Source organism: Petromyzon marinus, chromosome 47 (genome assembly GCF_048934315.1).
Source record: "Petromyzon marinus isolate PM22_M1 ecotype Great Lakes invasive population chromosome 47, UKy_Petmar_22M1.pri1.0, whole genome shotgun sequence".
Classification (NCBI taxonomy): Eukaryota; Metazoa; Chordata; class Hyperoartia; order Petromyzontiformes; family Petromyzontidae; genus Petromyzon; species Petromyzon marinus.
Window position 1 is genome coordinate 8,808,583 of NC_133713.1, and position 18,805 is coordinate 8,827,387.

The 18,805-nt window shown below is 47.3% G+C and overlaps 1 protein-coding gene across 2 annotated transcripts in view; it reads right to left on the bottom strand.

The window, feature by feature from the left end:
• UVRAG (UV radiation resistance associated) overlaps window positions 1-18,805 on the bottom strand; it is a 92,403-nt gene that overhangs the window by 49,649 nt on the left and 23,949 nt on the right. For both annotated transcript variants that reach the window (XM_032972078.2, XM_032972079.2), the window contains exons 7-10: window positions 9,852-9,957; window positions 7,009-7,135; window positions 4,567-4,651; window positions 392-479 (exon numbers count right to left, since the gene is read on the bottom strand). In XM_032972078.2, coding sequence (XP_032827969.2) covers window positions 392-479; window positions 4,567-4,651; window positions 7,009-7,135; window positions 9,852-9,957 — 406 coding nt within the window. The remainder of the gene's footprint in view (window positions 1-391; window positions 480-4,566; window positions 4,652-7,008; window positions 7,136-9,851; window positions 9,958-18,805) is intronic.

Genomic DNA, 18,805 nt, shown 5'->3' on the forward strand with positions numbered 1-18,805 from the left:
AGGCCGGCACGGCACAAGAGGGGGTGGGTGGCCAGCACCACGCCCGGCCGCCTTTGTCTCACCAGTGTCAATGTTAACACATCGCAACAGGTACTGATTTGAGGCTGAGTCGACCTCGGGGAGGCCCAGGACCGGTTCAGATAATCGTCACCGGTGTTGGCCGTGAGTGGGCATCAATCCCGGGTCGCCAGGTTTGTAGCGCAGCGGGCGCTAACAGCTACACCACCGCCCTCCCACATCACTACCGTACGCACGCACACACACACACACAAACACGTATACAGAACACAGACACGCTAGCGCACGCCCCGCTTGCCGTAGACCGTGCTCCGCACGTGCGCAAGGAGGGCCACGGTTTAATAAAGCGCTCTTTGCAGCTCGTGTCACTCACCGCAGCGATGGGGTAGATGAAAGCGAGCTCGGAAAATATCTGCCGTCTGCGCACGGTGAGCTGCGCGTTGGTTTTCTGCAGCATGGACCTTGGAAATAACAAAACACAAAAGGACGGAAAAAAGGAAAACCCACTTTGCAACTGTTAGTGAACGCCTATTAAGGCTGGCACGGCACATGGGATGCGGAGACCGCGCCGCCGCCTGTTTATACTCCGGCAAGACGTTGGCGTTCATGCGACGTGCCCACCGCAACAGGTGCTCATTTGGTTCGAGTCAACTCAGAGGATGGCCTGTGCTGGCTACACACGCTAACCGTCAACACTGCTGTGCGCATATAGAGGAACAGACCACGAACGTTGTTCGCGAGCATCCCGATAGCTAGCGAGACAAGGAAGGCTGGTGGTGTGGCCAGCACGATACTTTCCCGAGCACCTTTGTCTCCCCAGGCCCGATGTTTGTAACCACATCGGCTGCATCACTGGAAAGTTTCATACGTAACATCGAAGGGCTATTTTTTCTCCCTTCGTCTCCAATCCACGTCGGAGAGAATTATTGGAATTTTTCCCACGAACCAAATCACCATCGATGCGCCCGACCTTATCCGATCTCGGAAGATAAGCAGGTCCGAGTCTGGTTTGCACTTAAATGGGAGATCACCAGGGGGCTTGCCCAGGTGTTGTAGGTGTGAGCTTTGCGAGGTGCCCAGCAGATGACAGTGCTGAGTGTCACCCCCTCGTACGCAAGCGGCTTTTCTCTGGGTTTTATCCCACGTGAAGATAAACTCTCATTACCAAACAAGCCAATGTAGCAGGACTCTCCAATATATGGCATAGTAATTATTATTATTGGTAAAGGTGGTTAATACGACGAAGCTAAGGCAGTATTTTTAGGCTGAGTAGACCTAAGGGGGCTGGGACTAGTTTCAGATACACATAATTCCTCTCATATGCGCATAGCAGATGCTGTTGTGTTACTGGGTATAATACCCTTCACATGTGAGATTGTGTCATAAATCACAAACCGGGATTCCAGAAAAAATGTCACGTGGCAATGTATGACGCTGGTTTATGTGATGTTTGTGTTTTGGGAACTTTCAAGATATCCAGATAACATTCAGCATACTTGGGAATGTAAATATTAAAAAAACACGGCAAAAAAACTGAACAAAAACCATAAAACTACTTTGCCACATAAACACACCGGAGACACTAAGTGGTGCCGATACCGTAAGGTGAACTGAAGATGGTTTTGATTATCTATTTCATTGCTGTAGAAATTGATTTTTTTTTACTTTTCCCAAAGCTACAGATAAACACAACCTTTCCCCAGTAGTTTAAAGTCCAATTGAAAAGGTCGCGTCATAAAAAACAATAAATGACAAAATAAAAACAACAAACTGACGTTGGATTTCAGCTTAGCAGGTCTCGGTGTAAAAACTAAAAATGGCCGGAAATGTTCTTTGCCAAAGATCTTCAAACCAAGTTCAGGTTGCTCACGCAGCGCAGCTTGGTCAACCTTCCAATTAATAGTGACATGACACACAAGGTATGTTTTTTCTGTGCTTGAATGAAAACACTGTAATTAAAACGGAGACTTCCAAATTGCTCCTACCAAATAAAAAAACATTTGTTTCAAAACAATGTTGCATAAAACCTTTAAACATCAAACGCTTCCGCAGGCTGGATGAATTTTGCATACTTTCCGTTCTTAAGATACGACACTCTCCCGTCAAAACCCGCTGGCAACTGCGCTACTGCACCGTTGCATAAAAGTGGAGATCTTTAATGCCAGCGACGTCTGCGAGGAAAGAAATGCGAAAGATGTTTTTGAGGCGGTGACGGATGACCGGGTGGGCGAAGGCTCTCGGCGTAACGCCACGTGGGAACGCCGTCTCGGCACCGCGTTCAAACGTGGGCCCCAAGCGAGAATGTTCATGGGGCTTCGTCCGGTTTGCCCTAAACTTCAGATAAGTCACTCGTTTTTATTGCTAATTTAAATCCCGGAAGACAACTAATTTCAGTTAGATTGCCATGCAAGACACCCTTTTCAGGGCACACAAAAAAGACTGCTGAGCAGAATTCACAAGGATTGGAACGTCATTTTTTTTCAGAGCTGTTTTTTGATGCGATGGTGGCAAGATGTCGGGCGACACGGTGGCGAGATGTTAACTATCTCGCATGGTATACAGGAGGTTGTGGATTCTATCCCGACCCTGGAGCCTGTTGTATATTTGGAGTTTGCATGTTCTCCCGTGGCCGTGTGTATTTTTCTCCGGGTCCTCTCCACATTCATAAACACGTGTTAGAGTGTTTCGCTGCTATACATGTCCACATGATAAGCTACTTCAATGAGCTATCATTTGTGGCCAGGTCGCTTCTGAAAACAGCTATACAGCTCAATGGGCCTTACCTGATTCATGGTCACTATAAAATCTACATGCATCTCAAGGTAATAAACATATGATTCGTGAATCAAATTGCGACATAAAATAATGACAATTCATGCAATAGCAGGAAAGGGACGACTCATTAAAAATTACTCCTGGGTCAATTACTTATGTTCTCCCCGTGGTCGCGTGGATTGTTCTCCGAGTCCTCCGGTTTTTCCCTCCACATTTAGAAACATTCCTTTAGAGTATTTGGCTGCAATAAATTTTCACGTGATAAACCACTTTGTTGAGCTATCATTTGTGACCAGGTCACATTTTTTCAAAGAGCCTTAGTTGGTAAATTAAAAATAGTTGAGTTCATAGTCAAGTTTAGTACACTTTTTGTGTGTATGTTTATTTTGTTGTCATTCCCCCGCATCTCCCGATTATCATGGTTGGCTATGTACGGTGCAAGTTCATTACACGTACATATATACATATACACACACACCGATCTTTGTGAGAATTCCGAATGGAAATGTCTTCTGTCCGGCGACCGAGGGCACAATTGGAATACGACTGGGAAAAACTAAACCATAACAGGAAAAGCAAACGCACGTCAAAAAACCGAAAGAGATTTGGACGAGCGCGTCGGGGTCGTTGCTACGATCGCGTAGTATTTCCTTGTTTCCTCCCCTCGCTGTGGATCGACGTTCGACAACGCCTGCAGCCAATTAAACCTCGTGCGAGCCTCGCTGTGATTGTAACCCGAGCGTCCGTTCGCGCGGAGACAAGGTGGGGGGTGGGGGGGGGGGGAATTTTTTTTTAAATGAAAAAAAATCTTAAAGGCTCACGCCGGGCCTTCCTTGCACTGATGCAATCTGACACGGAGATCGCAGGCCGTGCTCTCTCACATGCCGACGCCACAGACAGCCGGCGCGGGGAAAAGTCGGCGTGCCGGAAAGAAGGAAAAAAAAGTCTCAAATCACAGAAGCTGGGTGAAAATAAATAAATAAGTGCCCAACAAACTGAACTGAATGAATGGAATAATAATGGGTGGCCGCGACGCATTGTGATTGTCACGTTTCTCCTCGCCAAGAGGCTCTTGTTCGTCAATTCCTGTCGCGGCCGCCCAATAATTTTTATGGGCCGTCATTGCTATTGTTGCCACGCTATGGACCAAGGATCTGGTCAGGATGTGCTGTGGTTACAGCGCTTGACCCACAAATCAAAAAGGTTGGGGAGTTCAAATACCGGTTGGGAGCAGAGTCGGTGACACGATGTATAAGGATCTCCAGGATGGATAAAAAGCACACCACTTCACGGAAAATCAGCAGTGCTTGTTCTTTTATTAGACTGGCTGTGGAATTCGGAGCAGCAGGATGGCGTGCGGTGATAACACTTGTGCCTCGCAGCAAGAAGGGTCTGGGTTCGATTCCCGGACTCGGGCATATCTCCATGCGGATTTTGTACGTTCTCTTGCTGTTCCACGTGAGTTTCCTTCCAGGTTATTCCGTCCCCCGCCCCCCTCCTACCATAACTAAAAACACACAGAGTGTCGACCTCGGCCCAAATTTCCAACGATAAAAAAGCGCTCACAAATGACTCGCATAATAGCAATCTTTGTTCCCTACTGGCAGACTAATGCCCCCATCGTCGTTGCCGGATACGGAGTCACCGCGTGCCGCACAGGGACAGCAGCAAATAAGGGGGCTCTGCGCTCCGAGATGTTTCGTTCCGCGATTGAGCGCAATATGAACGCGCGTTCGTTCGTTCATTCTGAGCGACGAAATGTGATTAGAGTACCTCTTGTCTTCCTGCTTTCGTCTTTTTTTCTGCACAGTCTCCCACTCTTGCTTCAGACATTCCCTTTTCTTCTCCAGTTCTTCCGCTGCACGCCATAGGGGAAAAAACAGAATGAGATCAATCAGCCCTGCGGTTTCCCAGCACCGTTTTATCATTAGCGTATTTTAAAAGCCACTCATCCGCTGGAAGAAAAAAAATTGTAATCGTTTTGAAAATAATGCTAATAAAATAAATGCTTTCTGGCAAAGCTGTAGAGGAATAAAAAAAACACAACTGTGGTTTGGTTTAGAACAATTATAGCCATACGTTCTTAATTGCAGCCCAGTTAATTTAAGTGACAGCAAGCGAATGCGCAACTTGTGCGGATGTATAAATAAAGTTATTTCATTTACAAACCCACTGTCAATCCACTGCTGGACGAATGCCTTTCACTACACCCGCATGTGTCATGGGAGTTGCCTGGCCATACTTCTCCACACTGGTCAGTGCGGGCTGGCGAAGAGGGGACTTAGGCTCGGTTGAAGTATCACTTCCCACTGAGGTTGACCAATGGTTGGGAGTCGAATCTCAGGTCAGGATCAGGAGGAATCCCATGAGCTATAAAGCTCTTTTTCACAGATGTCCAGAAGCGGCAGGTCAGAATGTTACAACAAACGGTAAAAAAACACACGATCAGACTATGAAGTGTAGGAAAGGTAAACAAATCACTGTTAAAATGTATATAAATATAGCTAAACTATTTATATATTACCAGGTAATGCCCACTGAGCTATTAGCTTATTTTTCAGAAGCGACCTGGCCATCACTAATGATAGCTCAACGAAGTGGATTATGTTTGCTGGGTCCACAGTGCATTGCATTAACCACTGCGCCACCACTCCACCTCAGCATATAGCTATTTATACGCACACACAAATACTTGGCGAGGAGCTAGGATCTCAAGGGAAATGGCAACGACGAATGACCGTGAGACAGCGGTGGAAGATTCCACATTCCCATGATTGGGGTCAGTCCATCCATAAGAAAAGGTTCCCACAAAGCGGTATTCAATTTATTGGCAACTAGAGTGCTGATTCAACCCCCCCCAACCGAGGTGGGAGTCAGCAAACTTGTGACCGATTGGATTCGTTCTACGGCGGGGCGTTTTTTTTGCTCCGTGAAATTTCACTGGAGGTTCAGCATTGATAATCAAGTTAAAATTGAAACGTGATCTAAAATAAACCCAAAATCGCTCAAAAATAAATCGCAATATGGCTGCACCGAATGGGTGCTGATTTATAAAGTAGTAAATACAATGATGCATTGCATCTTGAATTTCAAATAAATGTAATGACCATTTTCTATTGCAGTATTACTTTGGAATAATTTGAATTTATTACCGACCTCGCCTGGCCCAAATGTTGCCCTTTACTTTGTTACAGGATTTTTTTTGTTGTTGCTAAAGTGAAGTTTTAACTTCTGAGAAAGTCTCGCTAATCACAGGTAATTTAACGAAGACATGAACGGCGCAGATGGCACGACGCCAAAGTAAGCACAGTACCTCAACTGAGGACAAGGCGCACATAACGTTTGTAATAATTTGGATTTATCAACATTGAGATTAATCAGATATTCGAGTGAAGTATGGTAAAACCACAACTTTATCCTCATCAGCTTTAAGAGAAAACGTACATATATATCAGCATTTTCAACGTTACTTAATTTCCTAATTTTTCTGGGTCAAATTGTATGACCCGGTGCCCAATTCCCACTTGAGTGGCGGCGAAAATGTTTTCTGTATGGTTTGTTTTCCCTCTTGACTCACTGAACGGAGATGTTTCCATCGCAAAGAACGCATTTTTTCTCTAGGCGAGCACTCATTTAATTATGAAAAGCACAAACAAATGCACGGATTAATAGAACCAAGCAGCAAGGCTGAAACAATTGCAAGGAAAAAGTCATCGTTGCGCAGCGTTCAAATCAACATTGCCACAATTACTTGTAAGCTCATCGCATTTCAATAATCAATTTAAATTACGCTCAATTACATATTTATTATAACATATTATTATTTTTTCATTCACGCAGGAAGTCCACGCTGAGACTCAAGACGCTCATTCAGGAGGATTCTGCCCCTGCGTGTTTGGCAATTATGTTTTTATTTGGCCGTTTCCAATCAAATCTTGAAAGCGAATGTTGCAAAAAGCGAGGCGATAATGAAGCCGTTGCTTCCTGTCGTCGGAAACCCGTTGCCGTTATTAAATGTACGAGCATAAAACTCTGTCTCGACGTCGGCAGCAAGGCTCGGCTTCTCGAGTGGAAAAACAAAACCTGACCCATGCCCGGCGGTGGGTCGGTTCGGTTCTACAGTGGAAGTGAGGCGTTGGGCCGGTTTTAATGTTTCCGAGGCTTCAGCTATGGGGTCAGTATGACCCCCTGCCGCGTGCCTCTGGTCATACGGACCTCGGTGCGCGAGTTCCATCTGCGTGTGCAGCAGCAAATCTGTCTGCTTCTCCAAGGCCTGGCGCTGTCGCTTCAGCTCCGAGTGCAGCATGGAGATCCCTATCTGCAGCTGCTCACGGTCTTTTAGCTGCGGTCACAGGCAGACAAAGACACATTCTTATTACTGCAATGGTGAAGTATGGTCAAACGAACTCCTTGATCAACATGGGGAGGTCTTTATACAGCAGTGGATTGGGTAAGGGTTAGAGACTATTACATTGTTATAGACATGTGGGTATAGAAAAACACAGACACACACGCTGTACAAGCAAAGACCGTTCTATAGCCATACAGCATGTTGGGGAAAGGGCTGGCACACAGGGACATAAACACACACAAAAAAACACACATACACACTTACACACAGAAACATACATAGAGAGACAAACAAACATGCATACAGATGAACACACAAATCACATGCCCGGAAAAAAGCAACAGCTGCTATTCGCCACTAAGTGGCGGTGACATCGCCACAGCGCTCGTGGCAGGCTAGGTGCACTTTCTGTTGCAAAGAGAAAGATCTCCCATATAGCATTAACAGACTCTTGGGGCAAGTGCTGTTAGCAAGCACTTATGAGGGCCAGCAAGGCAAATGAGGGAGTGGATGATCCACAGCCTTTATCTCCCTAGTGCCAATATTTACAAATCAATGCCAGGTACTCATTTGAGGCAAAGTCAATCTAGTGGAGGCGCAGAACCGGTGCAGATAAACACACAGATACACGTGCAAACAGACATAGATTACGGTTATAGCTAGCTAGACAAGCTGTTGGCGCAAGTATTAAGGCTGGCAGAGTGCGGGAGGGAGTGGTTTTGTCAGCACAACACACCTGGTTGCCTTTGCTGATGTTTACACTACACACCAGATACTTTGTTGCTTCAATGAGAGGGAGATCCAGGTCAGGCTCAGATACGATTTGCCAGTGACATTATCCATGGCCTGGGATGGAACATTGGTCGCCGGGTTCGCAGGGTAATGTGAAATCACTGTGCCCATGCACTTAGAGAATCGCAATATATGACGATAGACTTTTGGGCCAAGAGCTGTTAGCAAGCACCTATAAAGGCCAACACGATGCACGATGGGGCAGTGTCGTCAAAACCACGCCTAGCCCCATTTTACTCCCCAGTACCGATGTTAACACACTGCATAAGGTAATACATTGAAACAAGGGAGCCTCGGGACCGGTCCAGATAACACACCTGCCGCGGATGTTAGCCGTGGCCAGGATCAACCTCTTGGTAATCACTGCGTTAATCACAGTTGCCGCCATTCCCCACTAATATATACGTAAAAAAGATAATTCCACACGCCTTAATAGATTGTTGCATCCTAACAAACTGCTGCTGTTAGTGAGCAACGATTAAAGGTTTCATGAAGCAAGGGGCAGTGGTGAGGGCAGCAGCATGCCCTGCATACATTCGTCTCCCCAGTGCTAATGTACACACACAGCATGGATGCACGTGCTGAGGCCGAGTCAAGCTAGGGGAGGCCCAGAACCAGTTCCGATAACACTCGCCACTGACGTGAGCCGAGGCTGCTAATCAACCTCAGCTACTTGGGTTCAGAGTTCAGTGAGCGAACCATCGTGCCACTGCTTCGTCTTAATATACAGACAAACAGATACACGCACGAGCTAAAAATACTTTAATCTTCTTGCGTTTTGCCATCATAACTCGATATCCAAAACACGTGTTCGCGTGATTGTTACGTCATACGTGTTCAACCACCCTTCTCGTTCCACCTCCTGGTCAGTTCCACCGAATTGTGGACAGCAGTTTGCTGGGCAGCTCGTCAAGTCGCACGGAGAACCGGTGACGTGAACGCCAAGAGTGCCAAATATGTGTGCCAAATCAGTGTGCCAAGTAGGCCAAGGACACAATTTTTTTGTATTTTTTTACCAGGTAAGGCCCCACTGAGATATGTTGCTCTTTTCAGAAGCGACCTGGCCATCACAAATGATAACTCAACAAAGTGGCTTATCATCGTGTGAAAATGTATAGCAGTCAAATACTCAAAACGCATGTTGATAATTATAAATGTGGAGGGAAACCTCAGAGGACCCAGAAAAAAATCCACGCAACCACAGGGAGAGAGAGAGACAAGCACACTCCAAATATACAGCAGACGTCAGGGTCGGGATCGAACCCACAACCTCCTCCATACCAGGCAAGGGAGTTAACATCTTGCCCCCAGCCTGATGCAAGGAAAACTGTGGATCAACCGCCTTCTTAACGTTTCCCATAATCCCAGTGACATAGCTCACTGAGAGACTACAGCTGGCAAGCCACCTTGGCCAATAAATAGTTTCACCTAGAGCTGGACTCTCCGATGATTTGAGCAATCGATTTCTCAACCACGTATCAGCATGATTACTCGACCAATAGGATAACGTGAAAAAACAACAATCTCACGCGCGCCACTTGAACAAGAGGTAATGGGCGTGGGCTCGTGACATCATCAGCCGCGCCCCCTCGCGCTGGGGCGTGGCTTGTATAAGGGGGTTTCCCACCTTCAGAAGGCAGGACATGGGGGCGGCCACCAATTTTAAAATGGCCTGGAGGAATCGAATGTTTAAAAAAATTGGAGATGTTCGTCTAATTTTTCATTGACTGATCAACGATCGACTAATCGTGCAATCTCTGGTTTCATCCCCTGTTACCATTGCCTTTTGTGTTTAGTATGTTGTCCTTCCCCCGCACCTCCAATTAGCACGGTTGGCTACGTAGGGTGCGAAAGAAGTTCAACATACATACATGCTTCTGCTGCTGCTGTGTGGAGCAAGGGAGAAGAGGCTTACCATGAGTATGTGGCTGGCCTTGGAGCGCAGTCGCTCCTCAATGTCTCTGTGAACTCTCTTGACGGTGGCCTGGGTCTGCTTGATGGCGCGCTGAGCTGTGTGCAACCTGGAAAAGACAAAGATCCCCCGTGTAGCCTTAAAAAACTGTTGGGGAAAGTGCTGTTAGCGAGCACCTGTGAAGGCCGATACAGCACACGAGGGGTTGAGTGTCCAACTCCACACCCGGCCGCCTTTGTCTCCCCAGTGGCGATGCTTTTACACACTCCACCAAGCACTCATTTGAGACCGAGTCGACCTAGGAAAAGCCCACTACCGGTTCAGATAATTGTCATTGGTGTTGGCCGCGAGTGGGAATTAAACTCGGGTCGCCGGGGTCGTAGGGCAGCGCGCTAACCGCGACACTACCGCTCCCCACACACACAACCGCCTCTAAAACACAGAATTATACTTCAAAAATCTAAGAAATCTGTGCTTTATTAAAGGCGACTTCGTGGCATTTGCAACAAGGAACGAAGCAGTGGTTTAGCAACAATTGGTTAACGAGTGGAATTTCACCACTTTACTCTCCCTTGTCTTACAAATGATGGGATTTTTTGTTTCTTCCCGGCACGTGTTTTTTTTTTTTACAAAGCCAATGCAACCAGACGTCTAAAATCGGCACAGCTTGCTCCGCATGTTCCCGTGCTCTTGACCGCACGCAGAGACAAAGATCCCCCCGTATAGCCTTGAACGGACTTCTAGAGGGGGGGGGGGGGGTAAGTGGCAGTTCCCAAGCACCTATTGAGGTCGGCAGGTAACACGAGGGGGTGGGTGGCCATCTCCACAGTGGCGATGTTTACACACCGCACTAGGTACTCATTTGAGGCAGAGTCGACCTAGGCGAGGCCCAAGACCGGTTCCGATAACCGTGAGCGGGATCGAACTCGGGGTTTGCCAGCTTCTTAGCGCAGACGCGCTAACCGCTACACTACCGCTCCCCAAAGACAAATATCCTCCATGTAGCCTTCAACAGACTGTTAGTGCAAGTGCTCCCCGCGCACATACGCACATGCACGCTCACACACGCACACATTCGCGTATACAAACACACACGCGCGCACTCCGGCCAAGGCATAATCACTGCCATGTGAAGGCTGCTTCACCTGCCAAACCTTTGTTAAAAATAAAGAAAACTGCGGAGGAAAGGGGAGACGCTTTTACCGTACATAATTAATGTTTTCTTAACCTACTTCTCTCTTATCAGGTTTAAGTGTTTTCAATATTCTTTTGTTCAATCCGTTCTACATCTCGACACGACACGAGGTGGGAGCAAGTACGGCTTTAGGGTGCCCGCTTGTTTTGTATACGCAATGTGGCCCGCCAAAGCGTAAAAAGGCGTAAACCGTGATGGGCGTAGTGCATTGCGAATAACTGATGTAATTGCGTTAAATAATGACGGAGATGACCACGGTCCCCGCGAGGAAGTTGTATTTTCCTCAAAAGTCGAACGTGGCACAAAGTGGCGATGGCGGAACAGCTAAAGAGGCGCAAGGCGCTTCCCTGAAGCCGCGATGGGGGCGAATGCGCGGCGCAGGCTAACGTCAGCGATCCGTTGCGACGACAACCTCACTACCACACGACGTGAAACACGCACACGCCTTACTCACGCAACACAAGCTAACACGCAACGTGACACGCATCCAATTACTCGCACACTGACACACAACGTGAAACGCGTGCCCTCCTCACACCAATACACAACGCGACACAAGAGCGTTACTAACACAACACACACTAATATAGAACATGAAAAACATGCCGTATTAACACAACGCATACGCAACGTGAAACACGTGCGAATAGGCAACGTGAATCACATGCCTTACTTACACACACACACACATTGCGAAACACGTGCCTTAATTACACAACACACACACAATGTGAAACACGTGCCTTAATTACACAACACACACACAATGTGAATCACATGCCTTACTTAGACACATACACATTGCGAAACACGTGCCTTAATTACACAACACACACACACACAATGTGAAACACGTGCCTTACGAACGCAAAGCGCATGAACACACAATGTGAAACACACTTGCTTACCAACACCGTCTTGACTAGTGCCATGGAGAGAGGGGAAAACAGGGGGGTTGAGTTGATCTCAAATGGGGGGTAGGGGGTGCGGGGGGGCCATAGCAAAAAGGTTGGGAACCCGTGCACTCGAGGTTTCAGGGGATGGGGTAATGCCCCCAGAAACACAAAACATATTTGTGGGAGAACTCTGGAAGGTCTCAAGAGCAACATCTCCGGGTTGCAGTGTCGTTCCTCCTTAAACCCTCGTCTCCTCCGCGCGGTCAGTCGGCAAACTAAAAACGACGCAGTGTGGGGATTTTGAAATGAAGGCGATAGGTTCACCCCCGAGAAATCTCGGCGAATTTTAACGACACCGAGAGCCATTGGCGACGCACCACCTACCACCTACACCCGGTGTGCCAGATTTAAGACGGCAACAAAGTTTCAATCGTACAGGGTGCTAGGTCACACGTAAGCACGCACCGTCCTGAGAGTGTCTCTCGAAAAACTACACCGTGCAGGGCCGGCCATGAAAGGTCTGCCCGCATCTTTAATAATTCTGTCAACCGGCTCGGCTCACGGTGCCACATTCCTGCACACACAAGTCTTTCTTTAGGCGTTTCCACTGAATTAATTCTAAGGAATCATTCAACGATACCAACATCTGTCAAAGTGGGCAGAATTATTCCCACACCTTTGACCCCCCCCCCCGCCCCCCGAGAAAGGGTTCATTAACGTTTTTATTCTTGGAGCAAAGGTTTAATCAACATTTAGTTGATTTTTTTTAGTGGACATCGGCCTTCAATTTGCACCTTCCCGAGGGTACAGCTTCAAGCACTGGGATGAATGGTGATCATGTCAATGTTGAAGAGGCCCTACAAACCCTCAATTGGATTAGCTAGATTTCGATTTAAAGCTTTCGTGACTGCAAGGATTCATCTTCTTTGGTTCTTTCGGTAAAGTCACGTAGAATGAGAATAAAATAATACATTGATAAAATAAAGTAACACAATAATATTCTCACGACGTTTCGGCCACAACACAAGCGGCCTTCATCAGGTGAAGGGACGAGACTGTCTGGAGGACAGCGCTGTGGCCGAAACGTCGTGAGAATATTATTGTGTTATTTTATCAATTTATTATTTTATTCTCATTCTACGTGACTTTACCAAAAGAACCAAAGAAGATGGATTAGCTAGCTTGATAGCAATCAACGAATGAAGACGTGTTAAAAATAATGGGATAACAAAGGACAATGCAGGGATTTAGTCAGAGGGAGGAAGGAGATGGTGTCCGAGGCTCCCAAGGAAAATATTCCTGCCAAGCTGCCTTCTCCTGGGCAAAATCAGAGGCAGAAGGGTAAGTGGAAGACAAAGAGGGACTTGGTGGGGGGGGGATGAGAGGTTGTTCCGAAGAGAAGTGCTGCCATACGTTGACTATCGACCTCCGAACTCGACGCTGATACTGATGGACGGATTTAGCAATTTACTACCTACACGTATATCATCATCATTATCAGCCATGGTCACTCCACTGCTGGATAAAGGACTCCCCAAGCCACATCCACCACCACCTTCTCAGGTATAAACTTTGTGCCCTGGGCTATCTACACAAGTGCACCGCTGTGAAGTACAAAATAACACGTGAGACCACAACGTCAGGGGTATTCGTTTTTTGGGTGTATCTCTTCATCAGAATCAGAATATTTATTTACCCTGGAGGAATCCGATGAGCTATAAAGCTCTTTTTCACAGACGTCCAGTAGGGGCACGGGGTAAGAACGCTACAACAACAAACAGTACAAAAACACAACAGGAGTGCAAAATACAAATAAGCTAAACAAATCACCCACACACATAAAAATAGAACTAGACAATCCCCATCCTACCGGGCTGTCCAACACAAGTTTGACTCTTCGTAAAAGAGTGGGGGAGGGGGGAAACTTGCAAGTTACTTTCAATGTCACAGCCACAACACTTTAATCAATGTAGTAGAAAACGCTGCAATTTTTCATAAACTGCAGTAGCTTCACCATAAACCTACGGCTACGTACGCATACTGGATGGCAGCCTACAAATGCAGTGCGGGTCGTGGGGGTTGCTCGACCGTACTTCACCACACTGGTCGGTGTGGATGATGGGAGGGGAGGGGGGCACTTCTTCGACCAATTCAGACATCACCTATGCTAGCCGCGGCCGGGAATCAAACTCAAGTCGCCGCAATTGGCAGCGCCGGCGTGCCCGCCGCAGCTCCACCGTGGAATTAATTAGCAACAATTATCGTTGTCCGGGAATTGTGGCGCATAAGGAATGTGCCGCGGTGCCAAATTAGCCTCGGCTTACCAAGCACCCAGTACACACTCAACGGGCATGTCTCTCCACTTAGCGCGAGCGCGCGCACGCCCGGTAAAGAGTTACATTTGTCGTTTTAGGAAGAAATAAAAGAAGCCTTTTGGGGCCCTGCTTGTATTTAAACGATCTGGTTCCTCCGTGCCTCTCCGAGCATGTAATAACACACTTTTTATGCTACTTTAATTCAATAAGCTAACACGTTTCTGCATTGGGGTTTCGTTAAAAAGAACTTATTTTGAAATTTTCACTCCGAGTTTAACTTTAATTTTTTAACTCCCCCCCCCCTCCTCACACCACTGGGTTAAATTAATATATTTTTTTAATTTTGTTTGTTTAACGACGCCACGGAATCACAATCGCCAGCGACCGCTGGGCGGCTGCTCCCCCCTCCCCCCCCCCTATTTTGTTGTGATTTTTTTATGCACAGATTTGTTATTTCCATTTTGGGTATTGCAGCCATTAAGCTCATGGTTGCAAGTTCGATCGATTGGGTGGACCTTAGCTACCCTGCTAAAAAGGGTACCACTTTGTAGTCCACCATGAAGTGCCGAAATGTAGAATTGGCACCACAGACACCGGGCTTTCCACACAGGATGAGCACGGCGCTCATGATAAGCCACTTCGTTGCGCTATCATTTGTGGCCAGGTCTCTGTTGGTAAAATAAATAAAAATTGTGATTTACTTACCTTTCCGATAGTTTTGACTCCTATCGTTTTTTGTATTGTTTGTTGCTGTAGGTATCTGACCCGCCCCTAAATGACATCTGCGAAAAACAGCTTTATAGCTCATCGGATTCCTGCTTCAGTATAAAGATTCTGATATCCCTTGCTCGTTGCGACCACAGCAGGTGATCGATAGGCGCTCATCGCCGCCGAGATCGGACAAGCGGTGGCCACTATCGTGCAGCGCGTCGCTCCCCCCAACCACCCTCCCCTCTCCCACCACCACCACCAACAACAACAAAGGAGCGGCAGATGGGGCAAGGGCCAATGTCAAATCTCAGTTTGTTACCGCGCACCGAGTGCCAGGCATTCCGCTCCATCGCAGATAAACGCACGGTTGGGAACAAGGGTCCAGCGGGGTTAGGCTCGGAGTGTCGGCGAGGGCGGCACGATCACCGATAGCACCACTTAAATGTCTGGGTCAGACTGTGCGGCCCTCGCCCCCACGGCCAAGGTTCCCCGCAATCCAGGATTGCTTACAATAATTGCGTACAGACTTTCAAGAGGCAATCCACTGCTGGATGAAAGCCTCCCCCAAGCCATGCCCGTGGTGGGGGGGGAGTTATGACCACCCTGAGTCACTGCAGGATGGTGAAGGTGAGAAGCATAGATGTTGTAGTATTGCACAATGCAACAAAGGGATTTTCCTGCAAGGCCCTCTGCTGCTGAAGAAGCCTCACGGCAGCCTACAGCACTTGCGTTCAGCATGGCGGTCGCCCATGCAACCGCTGCTGAGACCTGCTTTGCATTTCCGAGTTCTGACGAGATGATACTTATTATAAAGCTGCTTGCCAAGTTGCACGGGGTCTCAAAGCCAATACCAAAGCAGTGAGTTGGTTACCAATGAGATTCCAGTTCTAATCCGGGTTTCAGCCACCCATGGTTAAACAGGGCTCTCAGGTTTAGGGAGTTTATGGTCACAAATGACTGCTAAACAAATTAATGACATTACACTCTTTATCTTCACTTCATTTGGCCAATTCCAAATATGATAATTAAAAATCGTGGTTTCATTAAGATACAATGACTATTCATTGCAGGAAATGTATAACACGTACCCCTAATGTAGACAAGAAGCGATGTCTACTACATTCCTACTCCAAATCCTGGCCATGTAGCTCATCGGCAGAGCGAGTCCTCTCACAATCAGAAGGTTGCGAGGTGATATCCTGGTTGAAGGATTTGACTCAATCCGACATCCCTCTGGGAACCAATAAAATGGGCACCGCTTTTTTGGGGAAGCCAACGGTGGTCGCCCTCAAGAGAGACTCAACCCAACCGTAGCAATGGTCTGGAAACGGGAGACGGAATGGCGAAGGACTCGCACTTTTTTGACACTCACGATAACATCTTCACAGGGTTGTTTTCTGACACGCCGCTCGCTGTGAGAGTTTGGAACAGAGGTAGCCGGGTGGCTCGGAGGTCAGAGCGCTAAGCCAGCACAGCTGAGCTCCTGCCTTCCCAATCCAGATTTGAGCCACCCATGATTGAAAACGGTTCTCAAGCAGGGGAAAACCGATGGCACAGTCTCATCACCTATGGATGTTCAGAAAAATATCACGTTCAATTTGTTTTTTTGCACTTATTTTGCCTCATTCCGAGTCTGAGATTTACAAAAAATATCACTGCTACCGTCATGCAACAAACACTGTCGTGGCAGAGTGCGTCAGGGATGAATAAGCCCGAAAGGATTTTTCTGGAAAAAGCCGCAAAAAAAATATCTCCCGGGGTCATTCTCCGACACACACAGGATGCACTTTCTCATTGAGATTTACAAACGGATGGCACGCTATCCATAACATGATGCTGAGGGCGCAAGAGAAAATAAAGTGGGCAACAAAAATACCCAAGAGAGAAAAATAAATTCAACCCATTCGTCAATAACAGTGCCTTTTAAAAAAACATCTGCAAACTCACAGTCCTGGTCAAGGTCAATTTAGACCCAGCATCATTCCTCCGAGATCAATAACACGAGTACAAGTTTTGTGGAAGGTCAACAGTTATTGACCTGTGGACCGTAAGAGTGAGCAAATAATGAATAAACCACCACCGCTGGATCACAGGGGCGGCATTGAGAGATGAACGCACTGGCAGAGCCAGTGGGGGGGGGGGGGGGGGGGGTGGTACGTGCCCCCCCAATGATTCGATCGAAATCCTTAATTTCGAACGGATCATTGGGGTTTATTAGTAATAAATCGGCATTTTGCGACCCCCACTGCCACTGTGTAGCATGTTATTACGTGCCAGGGACTCTATGAGATGATAAGACAATAGTCTGAGTCCATAATTGGAATAAGTAACGGCAAAGCAGTTAGAAGTGACTCACAGAATAGTGTGCTGTTGCATATCCAGTACACGACTTCTCAGCGAGCGCGATGCCAATCACACACGGTTCGAATTCGACCCTCGATCGATGGCTGCGCCATCGCCGCACACGCGTCGAATAAAAAGCAAGGGACAAGTCCTTACTTACTAACGACTCCTCTATCATTTTTCATTGCTAGAGGGGTTGCCCCCCCTACCTGAAAATCCTTGCTCCGCCATTGGAAGAACGCCACATCACCAACACTCATTTGAGTGGGGAAAAAAAAAACCTTCAAGATGATACAATTTTTTTAACTTGAGTTTTAATGCAGCAAAGATGGGGCATTAAGCCACAATAATTGCATACCTTACAGGTACCTAGGGATCAAAATAAAATGTTCACGTTCAGGTTGGAGACTACACCATATTGTGGAATTCACAGACACTTATGCTCCATTTCACTGTGACATGGGGCAACGTTTAAAATATGCGGGCAAAGAAAAACTGAATGTGCCGTCAAAATGTGAACGTTGACAACAATATGAAGTATGGGTTGTTGCGGGATGCCCATTAGACAGAGACAAATAGCTTATTGAGGTCTTCCTGCTGAAACAAACAAAACAAAAAATCTATCTAGATATTCCATGATTGCTAGGGTATGATTTTTTTCAAAAATAAAAATCAACGTATTATCCATGTAATTTGTCTGTACACCAACTACACGTTTAAGCTTCATTCCTGAAGATCCTGGCTGGAAGTGGCCAATTCTTTGCGCCTTTTAAGTGGGGGAGGAAATTGGAGTGGCCGGAAAAAATACCCACGCATAATAGCCTAGTCTTTTAAAATTACAGCGACAAGGGTTTCTCCGCTCCTTAATGTCCAACATCACCGTCAATGGCGTACGATGTTGATTACCGGGGCACCGCCGCAGGTCTTTGCGGGAATCCAACCGCTGACTCGGCTCGAACCGGCTCGGCGGTGGTGGGCGGTGGTGGGCGGCGGCGATCGCGCTAACCGCAAGGATAATCTAGCCCCCCCTGATATTCGATAAGACTCTCGTTCGCCTTCGCTTGGCGTTCGTACAAGTGTCAAAGTAACTCTACACTCCGGCGCGAGAAAAAAAAGCGACGAGACAAAAAAAATCCACAGGCGTCGGGGCGAAAAGGTCGGGCCGTTTGGGCTGCTTGGTGGGGGGGGGTAGTAGTGGGGGGGAGGTGGTGGGGGGGTAGTGGTTGGGGCGGGGGGATGTGTGGGGGCGACGGGAGGGCGGTAAAACAAAGTGTGGGGGAAGGAGGTTTGTGTGGAGGCTGGAGCGTGATTACAGCTGTTAAAACAGATTATTATCGATAGACCAAGAGACGGGGTGCGAGAGTGGGGTGCAGGGCAAGCGAGCGAGCGGGCGAGCGAGCGAGCGAAAGAAAGCAATTTTTCTTAACGCTGCGAAGAAAAAAAAATGCATATAAATTTTAAAAAACGGAAGCGCTGTATTGAGATCGATTCATTTCC